Here is a 17036-nt window from a genome sequence, read left to right as displayed (position 1 = left end):
GGATCCTACCCTTAACACCATGGGCTCTTAACTTACTTAACAATCTCCTATACGGCACCTTGTCAAAGGCCTTCTAAATAAATCACGTCCACTGGTTCTCCTTTGTCTAACTGCCTTGTTGCCTCCTCAAAAAACTCTAACCAGATTTGTCAGACATGACCTCCCTTTGACAAAGCCGTGCTGACTCAGTCCTATTTTATCATGCACTTCCAAGTACTCCACAATCTCATCTTTAATAATGGACTCCTAAAATCGTACCAATGACCGAAGCCAGGTTAACCGGCCTATAATTTCCCGTCTTCTGCTCCCCTCCCTTCTTAAACAGTGGTGTTACATTAGCCACTTTCCAGTCCACTGGGACCCTTCCTGCCTCCAGTGACTCCTGAGAGATCACCACCAATGGATTTGTTTGTTACGAATGCAAAACAATCTCGAATGACGAGAGAACCTGTTATTGGCCTGGAACCTGAAATTTACAACTTGCCAATTGTCCTGGACAGTTTAGAAGTTAACAGGGTTTGGTCTGTTACTGCCGGTCTCCAGAACTTGCTAAGCAATGTCATGGAAGATAGAGGAGGAGTTGGCATAATTTAAATAGATTTGGCTGAAAGAGCTGAGTCTCCAGGGAGTAAATATCAGCAGAGGCTTGGGGATTAGCTACCTGCCCTGGACAACAGGAAAGAAGCACAGAGCAACTAACAAGTTAGTGAATGGATCACTAGATGGGAGCTAGAGTCAGATTGACAAGGCTCCTTTTTCCTTCCAGTTTCAACGTCCTTCATGGATTGCTTGGTGCAAAGTTCATGACCACCGGTCATTTCCTTAGAGCATCTGGAGCATGTATCATGGTAGCCAAAGGCTCGAATTAGACAGCACCTGATTATGCTGGAGTTCACCTCCCCACTAATCCTGGGGAGGGGGGGGGTCTCTTATCCTAATCCTGAGCAAGGTGATCCCTGCCCCTCTAATCAAGATGCCATGGGGGGGGGGGGAGAGTGAATGCATCTTACATATGGTGCCTTTCCAGCTGATGCAGCTGTCCAGGCAGGTCTGGCTAGCTGATGTTGCCCACCAGAGCTCTCATCAGGTGGTACTCCCCCCCCCCCCCCCCCCTCCCACACACACACACACACACACACACACACGGGGTGGGGAGCAACCCACATCATGTGTGTATAACCAGGAGCCCCAATCCGTTTTGTAACAACAGCAGAGTTGGACTTTTGGTATGCAAGGGTTAACTTCCTCGAAGTGGTTAACATCTGGGAGCCAAATTGCTACCTGTGATATTTAACTGCAACCCATTAACCCATTTGTTTGAAATAAACATAGTGCACAGAGGGAATTAAGTCCCAACTCTGCCTTGAATTTAAATTACCAATGACCATTTACCCACCATCTAGATCTGTGCGTGATGAGGCAGAATATTTTCTTAAACATGGAATTTGTTAATCATTGATCTATTTTATTAGGTAGGTGCTGAAAGCCATCTTAATTTGCTTCCCTGATGCTTATAAAGCCCCCATTTTCTCCTGTTTATGTTTAATATACTTCAGCGTTCTAATGCATCGAATGCAACCTCTCAGAGTTTCACTTTGTGTTTAATTAGCTTTTAACAGGGGGAATGTCACGTGGCAACTTTTGCTCATTAATGCAAAGGCCGCCACAACAGTCAGGCTGCTTGCATCCCGTGGGACGACTTCTGATGGGCCCCAACAATCCCCAAATAGATACAGCATTTATCTTCAGGAAATTTTGCAACTCACTTCTTTGGGAAAGCATGAACCATCTGTTTCCATAGTGATCATGATGGCCTAGGTGCTGTCGTGCTGAAGGCTTCTTGGGGTTTTTTTCCGTTCAAATGACTGTGTGTTGGTGCTTTCGCTGCCCTTGTGTTTTTTTTTAAAAGGAAGGTTAAAGTAACTAGAGAAAGATGGTGAGAGAGAAGCCCTGAGCTCCTCAACATGCCTTTGACTCACAGGTTAGAATTTTTTCTGGCCTACCTGCGTGAAATAGCACAGGTCCTAAACCAAGAGACTGGAGCACGGCCTAAAATTGGGCCTGATCAATATTCTCTGCACATCTTTTTTTAAATAAATTTAACATACCCAATTATTATTTTTCTTTCCAATTAAGGGGCAATTTAGCATGACCAATCCACCTAACCTGCACATCTTCTGGGTTGTGGGAGTGAAACCCACGTAGACACGGGGAGAACGTGCAAACTCCACACGGACAGTAACCCAGGGCCGGGATTCAAACCCGGGTCCTCAGCGCCGTAGTCCCAGTGCTAACCACTGCGCCACTATGCTGCCCTATTCTCTGCACATCTTGCTGGTGTCTGGCACGCCAGCGCAAACTGCTGGCTTATTGTCAATGCCGAAATGTTGGGTCACTGCCTTTACTTAAGGGGTCCTTCAACATATGTTAGGCCCCTAACCAATATTTTAAAAAGGCCTGATTTTAGATGGCTACTCAGAATGCCTGAAAGACACCTACAGCGGCGGCAGGTGAAACCGAGGTGCTGATTGGGTGGGAAAAATTCGGCCTGGGAGCCTTGCTGCGCACAAGGCCCAATTTCTAGCACATGCTCTCTTCTCAAGGATCTTTCCTCCCACTCTGGGAAAACAAATGTTTCCTGGTTTTTCAATTGTGATCTCTCCATCAAATCAACGCTCCTACATTTCCTGCACTGTGCTCGGTGGCAGTTGCTTCTGAGTTTGAGTGAGAAATAAGGAGATTTGACACAGGGGGTTGCAAACATTTGGAACAGGACTGGGATAGCAAGGGTCCCTAGTGATGTTGCAATTTTGTCCATTCCTTGCACGTCAAAAACTTTGCATTTAGGAAGACAACCAATATCTCAACTCCATAGGTCCAGGGTCATATAGTCCTCCGATGTAAAAAATTGTCTTAAGACATTCAGGGAGCAAGGTCCAGCTTTTGTTGTGGGATCTTTCAACTGATGGGTTGTTGCAGTTGGTGCCTGTGGTGTGAACTGATGGATTATCCAATGATCCGGTTGGGATACTTGCATCTCTGAATACTGGGATGGAGATGGGTTTGGGATCATCACCAGGGTTGATCGAATGAAAGTCACCATTGGCGCAGAGGGACCATGAGCATCCCCTTTGTGTGAGAGAGAGACGTGATTGAAGCTGAGGGTCACCACACCTCAGGTGAGGGGCAAGGCTGAGCAGGAAACTTCGCCCTGCATCCAACAAACCAACTATCCAGCCAACTGAGCTAACCAACCTCCCGATTGATCAAATAAGATGCCATTCCTCACCATGTTCTAGGGTGACCAATCGATCCAGATAGTCCAGGCCTGTTCTGTATTTTAGCCCTTTTGTCCCACCTTCCTGGGACTCATTTTCTCCCGGCTTTTTTCTGCCTCTGCTAGAGATTGTGTCTGCACACGTGTCAACTCCAGAATGACCATGGGTCTTGTTCGGGGCTTTCCAGCAGTTTTCCGCAGAGATTTCTATCGAGCCAGTATTATCAGACTCTGGGCTGGTCTTGAGGCTGTGGATGGAGCCCCAACCCCTGCTCTTGAATTTCACCAGCACCTCCCTTACGTTTCTCGGCTGGAATTGGTCACCATGTTGAATCACACATGAAACAATGAGGACTGAAGCATAGTGAAAGAGGGGGACATGGGGAAGCCATAACTCCATACAGTTCAACACTGTCAGGTCACCAGAACAATGTAGGGAATAAATAACATTGTAAATATTGCATGATGGCTTTTTAAAAAAATAATGATCAGTGACTAATACATTTGTCAGGGTTAGGAGATTTGCTTTCACACAATGAGAGGAAATCAACTAAGATTTCTTCCACTGGTGAACGAGTTGATGTGTAATTCACCTCAAACTCTTCCTGTCACCTTTCAGAGGGTGGGAATTCTGTTATTGCCTGCGTCAGGTAAATATTTCAGGAAGCACCGTTTAAAAATGGAGCTGCAAAGGTTTTGAGCAGGGCATCATTGGGGGGGGGGAAAAAAGCAAATGTTCGAATCTTTAATTATTTCAGGGATTTGATTTGGCATCCTTTGCCTCTCTGAGAGGGGATGTATTAAAATTCTTACTCATTACCTTTCTAATCTGATCTGAGAGGCAAATATGGCTTGTTAATAAGAGGCTTCATGCAACGGAGCCGGAAGGAGACTCAATTAAACCTTTTAATACTGTGTAATCTTTAGTACACTTTCGATGTTGATATGGTTTGTAAAAAAATGGGTTGAATAGAGAGGTGATGGTGGGGGAGCGAGGAGTGAGATTCAGACAGACTTCCTGTGCCAGATTACAAGCCATTGACTTTTGTTGGAAAGTGCTGAGTTTGGCTATCAGGCAATGGTGCTCACAGCTGAAAGCCTGCTGAATCTTATTGCCTCATCTCGTGTGTGAAAAATGAAAAAACGTAGGAACGAGATGGAAAAACGTTGCCAGTATCTGTGGATGGAACTGTAACCCCAGCTAGAGCCATGGGGGCATTATAGCACCAACTAGGGAATAGGCTATTCTAGAGCTCACAATGTATAGTGCGACAAGATTAATTCATGATCTCATGGCAGTGAATCCTCTCGGGGAGAGTGATCACAACGTGATAGAATTCAGTGTGTGGGTAAGAAACCTGGCTTGAAAATGGTGACTTAAACTCGCAGGCAATCACAAAAATATTAGTAAATGCGTAACTTCAGGAGAAGAGGTGGTGGAGAGAAAATCGAAGAGGTAAAACCTTTTTGTTTGTAAAAAAAATAAGCAGCGGGCATGAGCGATACATCAAACCTTGGACTTTTGCCTCCTAACTCAATCCTAACCCATGTGCCTCTGTCTGCAACAGGGCTGCTCGTCGCCGATTGTGGTGAAGTTTGCTGACACTCAGAAAGACAAGGAGCAGAGGCGCCTGCAGCAGCAACTGGCCCAGCAGATGCAACAGCTCAACACCGCGACATGGGGAAACCTCACAGGCCTGGGTGCCCTAGGACCACAGTACCTGGCTGTAAGTGGTCATTGGGGATCCAAGAACAGTGGCGAAATTGGAACAAAAGAAGTTTTCGTACCCCAAAACATGCATACAGTCAGTCTTTTTTTATTTATTTCTTTCTTGATGCAGCATAAGTGGGGGTGGGGGGTGGGGAGGATGTGAATTGGATGTCAATAACTTAACTCCCTTCTGGGAAGGGCCTAGGGGACAAAGTATCCTCTGTACAGTGGGAAAATGTTGAAATATTATCAGCGAGTCTCACATTTTCCATTGTGGTTTTTGTTGAGAACTCGACTTTACAAGCATCACAGTTCTATTCTTCCCCCTTTAGGCACTGTTTGATTTCTTCCCCCAATTTTCTATTCCTGTTTTTCTGGATCCAAGGAGCAGATACGCGATACAGTCGAATCAGTGTACCGTAAAGCCCGCGGAAGATCCAGAAATGCTTCCGACTTCAAAAAGGGGCAATAATGACAGGCTTGCATTTTAGTAGCAGCTTTCATGACTTCAAGATGTTCCAAAGTGCTTCACAGCCAGAGTTACGCAATTTCTGAAGTGTGGTCACTCTTGTGACATAGGCAAAGCGAGCTCCCGCCACAATCAGCAATGAGATGATGACCAGATGGTTAGCTTTTGAATGTTGGTTGAACCAAGAATATTTGACAGAACTGAGGATAACTCTGCAACTCTTATTCGAAATAGTGCTGAGGAGCCTGCCATATTGGGGGACAGACTGTGTCTCACTTATGCATCGGCTCTGAAAGACGTTATCAATAATGGTGCAGAGCTCCCTCAGTATTGCACTGGAAGTGCCAGCCTAGGTAGATTATGTGGGTGAGTCTCTGGAATGGGGCTTGAACCCTCAACCATCTGAGTCTGTGTTGGGGTACCAGCCACAGCTGAAAGATGCAAATTGATGAGCCCCGGATTTGTCACACGAGGGACTGCAACACTGCCACAGGCAGTCTGCTTCGTTCGATATCAAAATAATTTCTATGGTGCTACTTGAAAAAGAGCAGGCATGTTGTATGGGTTAAGGTTTATCGCCATCAGTTGCTGGTATTTATGGAACCTTGCTGTGTAGAGAAGATGAGCTTTGCTTGGCTACTCAGCAATAGTGACTGGCCTGTAAAAGTAATTTACTGGCTGCAAAGCACGATGCGACATGTTGAGAATGTGAAAGAGGTTTGATGAATGCAAGTTTTTATTGTATATAGTGTCTATTGATGCAACTGCGTTAGCCAGGGAGTTGGAGGCGGCTGGGAGGGGTGGTTTGAAGGCACCTGTATCAGCAGGACTTGCAGCAAACAGTCCAATTTATAGGAAAGTTTATTGACTCAGAAAACAGCCTTCTTTAAAATAAATTTAGGGTACCCAATTTTTTTTTTTTCAATTAAGGGGCAATTTAGTGTGGCCAATCCACCTACCCTGCACATCTTTGGGTTGTGGGGGTGAATCCCAGGCAGACATGGGGAGAATGTGAAAACTCCACATGGACAGCGACCCAGGGCCGTGATTTGAACCCGGGTCCTCAACGCCACAGTCCCAGTGCTAACCACTGTGCCACATGCCGCCTTTTACCCTGCACATCTACAGGTTGTGGGGCACCCACGCAAACACTGGGAAGAAAGCAGCCGTTTTAAACAGCACAGTACAGCAAACAGTCTACAGAGTCTATTTTTTAAAAATACATTTAGAGTACCCAATTTTTTTTCCAATTAAGGGACAATTGAGCGTGGCCAATCCACCTACCCTGCACATCTTTGGTTTGTGGGGATGCGACCCACGCAGACACAGGGAGAATGTGCAAACTCCACGTGGAGAGTGACCCGGGCTGGGATCGCACCCAGGTCCTTGGTGCCGTGAGGCATCAGTGCTAACCACTGCACCACCATGCCGCCCCCTACAGATTCTATTTTAAAAGAGCCTCCAGAAACTGCAGCGAACAGAACTCTAAATAAAGACTGAAACTCTCCCAGACAAAGCGCAGCGATTTCTGTGGCAAAATGCAGAAAGTGGAGGATAGTCACATAATACAGATTGTGTGGGTGTTAAATCAATCCCAATCAATTGCAGTAGTGTCATTTCCAGGCGTGACTAACGGGGGAAATTACAGAATCCTCTCCATTCTTGTCTGGGATAGTGGTGTCACTACATACAGCTTATTTTTGCAGCCAATGTAAATGAGATTGGAGTTGGGGGGAAGGCTGCCTGCTGTGGAACTGTAGCTGTTTATACACTGGAGTCTCTGGGACACTTGCCCAAGTGGCTGCAGCTGCTGCCTGGATCTCCGGCAGGGAAGGGCACTTTCATTACAGCGCAGAAGGAAGCTGTTTGACTATTGTGTCTGTGTCGGCTCTTTGGAAGAGGGATCCGTAGCCCTGCAAAATGTTTTCCTTTGGGTTTGCTGAAGCTGTCCTGGATGTTTGCTGCTCTTGGCGAACCAGGTTCCTTTGCCCCCCCCCCCCCCCCCCCCCCTATTTATTTCCCCCAAACGTCAGTGATAACGCCCTGGTGGGAAGCAGCAAATTATCACTGGGTTGAAGTGATGATTGAAAGCTGCTCGAAGTTCACAGAGATTCCTTCTATAGCTCACACTGTAATCCTCGTATTCACATCCAACCATAGAGCGCACAGCCCATTTGGCTCAACTGATCCATACTAGATGTTTAAACTCTGCAAAAACCTCCCCTCGCCACCTTTTTGCCAATCTATCTTCCTAATCTTTTCACCCTCATACTTAACAAGAATCTCCTGAATGCTATTCACCTCAATCACTGCGTGCGGTAACAAGTTCCAGATTCTAACCACTATTTGAATGAAGACATTTCCCCTGATTCCTTATTGGATTTATTAGTGTCTACATTATATTTGACCACCCCCCCCCCCCCCCCCCCCCCCCCCCCCCCGCAACGAGTGGATACATCTTCTCTACAGCTACCCCATCAAACCCATTTGAATTTGTAAATACTTTCAGAGAGCAAAAAGCACCAGCCTCCTGACTTGAATGCAGTGTGATTGTTGAGCTGTCAGTTTGCGTGGAAGCTGGTGTGTCCCATTGGTAGCTGATATTAATCTATATGTTAGGTTTGGATGTAAGTGAATCGGACTGTAACAGTGTTAGGAAGAAATTGCCTGTCATTTATGTTTTATTTTTGTGTGGAAGTAACATTTTCAGTGCATAAATCCAGAATTTTACATTATTAATGTTTGAGAAGGCCAGAGGAAGGCTTTTGTTGCTCGTGGCATTAAAAATGCAATTTGCGGACAATAAGCACAGAATCGGTAGTGAGGTGCGTACCAGGAGCGCATCAGAATGAAAATTCCCCGTAGCCTCACGCTCGTCTCAGTGGGTCAGGTACGAGATTATTTCCTCCGGCCAATGAACCTGGAACGAGGTTACAGTTGAATATTGCTGCACAGAGAGATGCTTTTTAAATTTAGAGTACCCAATTATTTTTTTTCCATTTAAGGGGCAATTTACCGTGGCCAATCCACCTACCCTGCACATCTTTGGGTTGTGGGGGTGAAACCCACGCAGACACAGGGAGAATGTGCAAACACCGCACGGACAGTGACCCGGGGCCGGGATCGAACCTGGGTCCTCAGCGCCGTGAGGCAGCAAGAGTGTTGAAAGTTGGGAAGAGGGAACGTAGGAACATTGGATTTACGAGCAGGAGCTGGCCATTCAGCCCTTCGATTCTGCTCCGCTATTCAATAAGATAATGGCTGTGGTTTCAGCTCCACTGTCCTGCCTGACACCTCCCCCCCCCCAAATAAACCTTGGCTCCCTTTGTCTTAACTCAGCCTTGAATAAATTCAGTCACCCAGCCTCCATGGCTCTCTGGAGAGGAGTATTCCACACACCAACGCTCCTGAGAGAAAGGATTTCTCCTCATTTCCATTTTAAATGGGTGACCTCTCATTTTTAAAACTGTGTCCACTAGTTCCAGTCTCTCTCCCAAGTGGAAACATCCTTCCAGTATCTACCCTATCGAATCCCCTCAGGGTATTTTATGTCTCAATAATATTCTAAACTCATTCTGCTCAACTCCATTGGGTGTCGGCCCAACCTGTCCAACCTTTCTTCGCAGAATAAGCCCTTCATCCCAGAATGAGTGAAGCAAACCTTCTCTGTACTCCTTCCAATACAATTCTATCTTTTTTTTTTAAATAAGGAGATCACACAGCTCTGCTCACCAGTGCAGGAAGAATACTTGCGGACTTTCTGCCCCCTTCTGCTATCCCACCCGCGGCCTCCAGACCCCCCACTACACCACCTTACCTCTTCGGGGGTCCTTGGGGCCACCCCCACCTAACATCTTTAAGGGCAAGGCTCCACCAGGCCTGATCCCTGGTATGGGCAGCCTGGCACCCAGACACCTTGGCACTGCCACCTTGATACCCCCGCAGTGCCACCTGGACACCCAGGTGGTGCCAAGGTGTCAGGCTGGCAATGCCAAGATGCCAGTTGCCAGTGGGAGTGTCGGGGTACCCACCCCGCCTGGAGCCCGACAACCTGGGGTTCTCTAATGGCCTGGCAGACCCCTCTCCCACACCCGGGGGGTCTCTAATGGTCAACCTGGAAGACCACAGGTGCCGTTACACCTGGTCCACATTTGTGGAAGCCAGTGCTAAATTGCACCCTGAAAAGGTCTCCCAGGCGAGACCATTAGTCTCGTGCCCCAGGAGAATGCTGCGCCTGCATATTTAACTGAGACAGCGAGAACGAGATACAGACCACAGTGTCTCTGGAGATCTCGTTAAATCTTGCAAGGCGTTTCGAGCGGAAGTTTCACCAGGAAATTTAGCTGTCATTCACTGGGTCCATTCATCCAAATCATTGACATGGATTGTAAATAATTGAGGACCCAGCATCGATCCCTGGCCAGCTTGCCAACCCCAGAAAGATCAATTTATACCTACTCTCTGTTTCTTGTTAGCTAACCACTCCTTTATCTCTGCTAATATGTTACCTTCTGCACCAGGAGCTCTTATCCTGTATCGTAACCTTATGTCACCAGAATTACAGAATGAGACCTTTCCGCCTGACTGGCCGATACCAGTGTTTGTGCTCCATGTGAATCTACCACAACCCTACTCACTGAAAACTGTCAGCGTATGTTTCTATTTCTTTTTCCCTCATATATTTATCTAACTTTCCCTCAAATGTACCTATTCCAATCACCTCAACTACTCTGTTTAATAGCTAGTTCCACACTCTTATCCATTTTCTCGGTAAAGGAAAGGTTTCTTAGCGCTGTCAGGTGCTGCGAGTAATAATTACCGATTTATTCCCCGGGAAACATAATTTTAAAACAGATTATCTAATCATTTATCCAGTTGTCGAATGTGGGATCTCGCTGTGCACCGGTTGTCTGCCTTATTTCTCTCCAGTACAGCATCTGATCACACTTCAGAAGAACTTTGGCTGTAAAGCATTGTGGGTAAAGCTGTTAAAGGCACTACATAAACGCAATTTTTTTTTCTTTCGCAAATTATGGCAAAGAATCTCCGCTCACTGAGTTGTGAAAGTAAAATGTGTTCACATGTATTTCACAGCTGTACAGAGAGTACATGGGGCAAATTGCCCTTTGACAAGATTGAGAGCCTCTGTGCTTTGGAAGTCGCTGTGTTTTATTGAGGGCACATTATTGGGACAGGGGTTGGGGGGTGGTGTTGTCAAGGAAAGACGACTAATTAAAAAGTATTTGATAACCAAAAGACATCTGAACCCGTTTCTTCAAATCGGCTTGTCCTCTTAGTCAAATTTAAACTTGCAACAATTGTTTTAACACGGGTTCAAAATAATAATTTTTCCATTCCACTTGATCCAGGGACAAGGAACCTTTTGTTAATTGATTTAGCCATGTCTGTAACTCTTTCACATTTCAGGTAGACATGCTGATGTGTCTTCCACTGTCTGCTGACGTGAATGAATACAGATAAAGCCAATGGCTGCCTCTCCAGTGTACACTGGGGATGGTTCATTATAGCTGACGTCAAGCAGCCAGCTGAAAATCTGCCCATCCCTCTATAAGAACAGTGAATTTGTGCTATTGGCAATGCTGGTTTTTAAATTCTGCCTTTGGGTGCACACAGGAGTTGGACACACATGTGTAACTGGAGAGCATCGAACAGTTGTACTCTGCTGTTATCACTGATATCGGGTATAGACTGGATTTATATATGCTTTGTAAAATTGTGTTTTTTTCTGTGTGTCCCCCCCCCCCCCCCCCCCCCCCGATAAAACAGCAGTCTGCCACATCCCCCCCCTCAGCCCAAGTGAGTATTGAATCTTGGGCATCCTTGATCACACTCCCCAGATAGGTTTGAACAGTGACTAAAGGGACCTTTACTCCCACTTCACGCCGCTCCCATACTTTGTCTCTCTCTTTTTCCCCAATGCGCCCTTCCGTCCTGCCCTGATCACCCAGCGGACTGGACCGTGAGTTCCGAAAATCTAACAGCCTCGATGGCAAGTGTCTGATCTGAAGCTGGGACCCGAGCTGCTCCTGACATCATCATTCCGTCGACAGTCCCGGCTGTCTCGTTGAAACCCGTGCTTTCTGTAAGCCTCCCCTCCTTGCTGAAGCTGCAGCAACATCTGCTGCCTGGCAGTGGCCCCCAACATCATGGCAACATGCTGGAGATGTCCTGACACAACCAGCAACCCCACTGCTTAGTCCATTAGCAAAATGGACCCACTCCACATGATGCAATTTTGCTTCATTTCATGTCAAGTTGTTCATTGTGCTGTGTTTACACAGCTGCAAGACACTGTGGGAATTAAATGAAGACTCCGTGTCAAGCGCATTTTTCCAAGATGGAAATCATTTTGTGCAAAGCTCATGCTTTCAACCAGAGCATTTGTTTTGTGCTGTTTCATTGCAGATACCTGTGTATGTGAGCGCGAGGCTGTGCGTGCGCGAGGCTGTGCGTGCGCGAGGCTGTGCGAGCGGGTGAATGTGTGTGCTTGCATGTGCATTTGAGAGCGTTTGTGCACCATTTTTCCCATCTCCATCCATGTTAAATGGCTGTAAAAGATATGCACACACAATACTCTCAGCGCTCATTTTTGAAAGGGGTTTCTCCATGCGACCTCTGCCCGAGCCCACAATGAGAAGAATCCAGCGATTGTCCCCGTGAGAACGGTTTAATGAAAAGGGAATAAGGTTTGAAATAATGTGCTCAGCTGCTCTGCATGGAGTAATGTTAACCTAACCCACGGGTAGCTCGGTGACGCAGTGGGTTAGCACTGCTGCCTCACGGCGCCGAGGTCCCAGGTTCGATCCCGGCTCTGGGTCACTGTCCGTGTGGAGTTTGCACGTTCTCCCCGTGTTTGCGTGGGTTTCGCCCCCACAACCCAAAGATGTGCAGGGTAGGTGGATTGGCCACACTAAATTGCCCCTTAATTGGAAAAAATGAATTGGGTATTCTTCATTAAAAAGTTATTTAAAAAACTATCCTGCTAGAGCAGAAAAGTGGTTGAATCAGAGCACCCTCCAGTTTTACACCTTCCCCGTCCCGCCTCCCACTCCCACCCACTATGGCTCCTGGCGTGAAGTGAGAGTAACCATCCCTCTGAGGACGTGCCTCATCATGATAATTGGTATCTTATATTGTGCAATGGGACCCTGTATCCCACTGCTCTGTGGGCCAACAACGTCATACAGAGTAAGCTGGCTCTTCAGAATCACTTATTTTTGGTGGCACAGCAGCTGCTATCAGAAGGTCTGCAACACTCTTGAATCCGTCTTATCTCCAAGTTAACTGTATTGACAAACCGTAGTCCTTTATAATCGGCTTGAGATCCACTTTGCCTTGCTCGAAAAACCAGAAGCAGGGTGATAAAAGGTTTTAACAGGCAATGTACAAGTCAACTCTGATTGACACTGTCTGCTTGAACATAGCCACTTGATTATGGAGAGCTGTAATTAGTCATGGTATGTTGCTTTAAGTGGATGATGGTTTTTGAGGTGTTAAATGATTAATTGTTTTCAGCACAACAACGTTCTTGAATCTTTATCTTACCTGGCCTTGATAAGGATTAGACATTAATGTGGATTTATGCACAGCACGAGTGGTAACGCTGAGTATATCAGCAAGCGGCTGGAGAATGAGCTGAACAGAATTTTTAAAAATCGAGAGCTTAATTTTTCATATTACAGTGGGATTATTTTGTTTATTCGCAGCTCCTCCAGCAGGCGACCTCTACGAGTAACCTGGGTGCGTTCAGTGGCATTCAACAGATGGCAGGTGCGTAGAAGAAATTTCACTTTTTTTCTGCTCTGCAGGATGTGGCTAGTCAACCGTCTGCCCACTTTCGGCCTTTTAATGTTTATGCTGTTGAATCACACCTCCTGGACGCAGTTACACAGCGCACAAGACCACTGCTCTTGTAGCAGCTTGGCTGTCTTTCATTCTGGTCACAGTAAGAAGTCTTACAGCACCAGGTTGAAGGAGCTGTGCTCCGAAAGCTAGTGATTCGAAACAAACCTGTTGGACTTTAACCTGGTGTTTTAAGACTTCTTACTGTGCTCACCCCAGTCCAACGCCGGCATCTCCACGCTTTCATTGTGGTGGTAACTGTGCGCATGGCCAAAGCAGAATGACAGCACACTGCATTCACTGGTTTAAAAAAACAGCCCCATTTCCAATAGCTGTTAAACCAGGACAATGCGAGTGTTTTTTGGAGAACTAGATACACACCCAGCTCTGGCAAGTTTGATACCTGTATCCACGTTCAGAACCAATCCGGAGGTAAACAAGGGATTGGGTAAAGGGGTTTGAGTTTGCTGGTTAGTTTTCTCACTGTCAAGGATTCACTGGATAATATTAACAGTGACTACCTCTGTACCATATGACACAAACGTGAGGCAGAAGCAAAATGTATTTGTTTATATAAAAAAGTAGACTCACCTGGTCCAAAAACACGCACTGCTGACCCCAAGTTGAAGAATGGTGAGTAAACGTCACTATTTGTGATTTTATTAATGATTGCTGTCCTTGTGTCACAGACCAATCCGTTAAGAAAAATCAATGTGGGTTAAGTATGGACATGTTCGAATAATTGAAAGGGTTTTCATTACTAAGAGGGGTAAATGTTGTGTTTCTATAATTACTCATCAGGGATTGGGTAAATATGTGTTAATTTAATTAGACTTGAGAACAGATGCACGTGGATAGAAAGCTTGAAGACGTCAGAGTTGTGTGCTGTGTTCTGCTCGCAGGCAAAAGTGAAACTGAAGCTGGATCACATGGCACACTTCCCTTCTAATGATTGTATGCTGATATCCCTCAAAGGCATATCACAACGTCCCCCTTTCTTTATTTGGACTAGGTTCAGAAGAACATGTGTACGTGAATAGAAAGCTTGAAAGCATTAGCAATCGGGCTGTGTTTGGCTCACATGCAAAAGTGAAACTGAGGCTGGATCACATGACACACTTCCCTTCGAGTGATGGAGTGCTGCTACCCCTCAAATGTAAATTACAACAGCTAACACAGGAGCATGTCACAAGCATTTGCTTGGTTAGGGTGCAGGCTGATGGAGTCCATGACTGTCTATTTAATGTGTGAATGGAGCGATGAAGTGCATTCCCAGAGAGGAGGAGTTCTCTTCACAAAAACAAGGATCATCTTTTAGGCTGAAATGCCCAGGAGCGCTGGTTGACAAAAGTACATGGTCTCCCCGAGGGAATATTGAGCACATTGTTTGCTGCCTTAATCATTTAAATAATTTTCTGGTGTTGGAGCTGAGGTGAAGGCTGATACTGCAGACATCCTGCCTATTTTATTTGGAATCGCCCAGAGGGTTTGGTAATACCTACACTATTAATCTTTCATATGTACGCACGCTCATCAGCAGTTATTTCCCTTAGTTAATTGTGATTTAGTGCAGTTCAGTGTAAGAAATAGGAACAGGAGCCGGCCATAAGGCCCCTCAAGCCACCACCACCGTACGATAAAACTATGGCTGCTCTTCTCGCTCTGCCGCTTTCCCCCCTCAACCACATTTTCCATTTATTCAGTTGGTAACCAAACTTTTATCCATCCCACACCCGGAATATATTCAATGACAAAGCATCCATTGCAGTCTTAGATCCAGAATTCCAGAGATTCAGGACCATCGGAAATTACTCCTCCCCTCAGCCCTAATAGGTGGAGATGACGATTCCCGGCTCTGGATTCTCAGCGATTACTCCATTGAGCTATTTGAAAAGTTTTATGTATTTCACGGAGATCGCTTCTCATTTTTCTCATCTCCGTGGGGTGTAGGCCCATTAAACTCCCTCTCTCCCCACAGGGCAACCTCCTTATCTCGAATCAGTCTTTGTTGCCACCCTTTCTCTCGGGTACAAAGACCAAAACTGTACACAGCGCCACTGTCCCGGCTGATTTGCGTTTGTTTGCGCGTGGCCTGCATTCCTGCACGGCCGCACCTTCAACGCTGCTTGCGTTGAGCCTTTGTGATCTCTGAACAACACATTCCTGATTGCTGCGCAACTGACAGGGAACAATGCACGCTGCTCCAGGCGTGGTCTCACCAAAAGCTTTATATAATTCCAGGAAGACTTCTTTACCCTTATACCGTAACGCCCTTGCGATAAAGGCTCACCTACATGTTATCTCTGGGTTTCCCAGTGGAGCGTCATGCACTGAAAATGTTCATTGACAGTGGCCTGCTGCCGGCTCGGGAGTGGGGGACAGTTCAGATTTTATCTATCAGCCAGCCAACCGGACCCTCGCAGTGCCTCAGGACCCCTGGTGCAGTTTGAGGGATCGCCGTCATTGCTATGTCTGTCAGCGTCTTGGTTTCTCCTACGCCGCTTGCTGCTCCTTCGAAGACATTATCAGTTGCAGTTATTAATGAACCCAGTGTAGCAGGAAGGGTGAGCGACTGATACTTTTCAGGCACAATGCTGTACACTGGTCATTACCATGATGATGCTTCACGGATCTTGTCGAGGTGTCTGCTCATAGCACTTCCAGTCAGTGGCATTCCCAAATTAGCAGGCGTGTCAGGACACATTACTGAATCAAACTGAAATTTAAGCCGTTGAATTCCAAACACTGGGAACAAAAGCCTGGGAAATATGGCGTGACCCGCATAGACATTAAATCATTTCAGCCGTCTTTACCATGTAAATTAATGCTATTGGGGAAACCTAATTGCCTTAGATCTGCATTAGCAGAGTCTATTAGATAGTGTGCCACCTGAGATCATTTCTGAATTAAAGGGCCATTTTACGTGGGGCTGGTTTAGCACAGTGGGCTAAACAGCTGGCTTGTAATGCCAGCAGCACGGGTTCAATTCCCGTACCGGCCTCCCCGAACAGGCGCCGGAATGTGGCGACTAGGGGCTTTTCACAGTAACTTCATTGAAGCCTACTTGTGACAATAAGCGATTATTATTATTATTATTATTATTATTATTATGTGCAATACCGAGGGAGCGCTGCGCTGTCGGAGGTACCGTCTTTCAGCTGAGACCTTAAACCCAAGGCCCCCCTCAGCTGCACATAAAAGATTCCCTGGCACTGTTTTGAAAGAGAGCCGGGAAGTTACTCCTGTGGTCCTGGCCGATATTTATCCCTCAATCAATTTCATACAAGCAGATACCTAGTCATTATCACATTGCCATTTGTGGGAGCTTGCTATTTGCAAATTGGCTTCCGTAGTTCCCACATTAGAGCAGTGATTACACTTAAAAGTATTTCATTAGCTGCAAAGCACTTTGGGCCAACTGGCATTTGTGCACGGCGCTATTGAAATGCAAGTGTTTTCTCCCCCCCACAGTGTGAGGAGATTTAGGGTGGATTTTGGGTTTTTTAAAACACCTTTGGCTCCTCTACTCAAACAGTGGGTTATTTTAAAAGTTTGAAATGTTTATTGCCCCCTTTCTCGTGGTTGAATAACACCCTGTTTAGGAACACAGAAACAGAAGTAGGCCATTCAGCCCCTCAAACCTGTCCGGCCAGTTAGTTAGATCATGGCCGATCTGCATCTTAACTCCCATCTGTCCACATTGGTCTGTTATCCCT

At 46.2% G+C, this 17036-nt stretch overlaps 1 protein-coding gene across 19 annotated transcripts in view; it reads left to right on the top strand.

Annotated features, from left to right (window-relative positions):
• The window catches only part of celf2 (cugbp, Elav-like family member 2), a 925307-nt gene that overhangs the window by 871019 nt on the left and 37252 nt on the right, over nt 1-17036 (top strand). For 15 of the 19 annotated variants that reach the window (XM_038811867.1, XM_038811866.1, XM_038811859.1 and 12 more), the window contains 2 exons: nt 4846-5082; nt 13185-13248. In XM_038811867.1, coding sequence (XP_038667795.1) covers nt 4846-5082; nt 13185-13248 — 301 coding nt within the window. The remainder of the gene's footprint in view (nt 1-4845; nt 5083-13184; nt 13249-17036) is intronic. The other 4 variants (XM_038811864.1, XM_038811875.1, XM_038811874.1 and 1 more) reach the window with 1 other exon arrangement.

Source organism: Scyliorhinus canicula, chromosome 11 (assembly GCF_902713615.1).
Source record: "Scyliorhinus canicula chromosome 11, sScyCan1.1, whole genome shotgun sequence".
Taxonomy (NCBI): Eukaryota; Metazoa; Chordata; class Chondrichthyes; order Carcharhiniformes; family Scyliorhinidae; genus Scyliorhinus; species Scyliorhinus canicula.
Note: the sequence above shows the minus strand (reverse complement) of the source record. Positions and strands in the feature narration are given on the sequence as shown.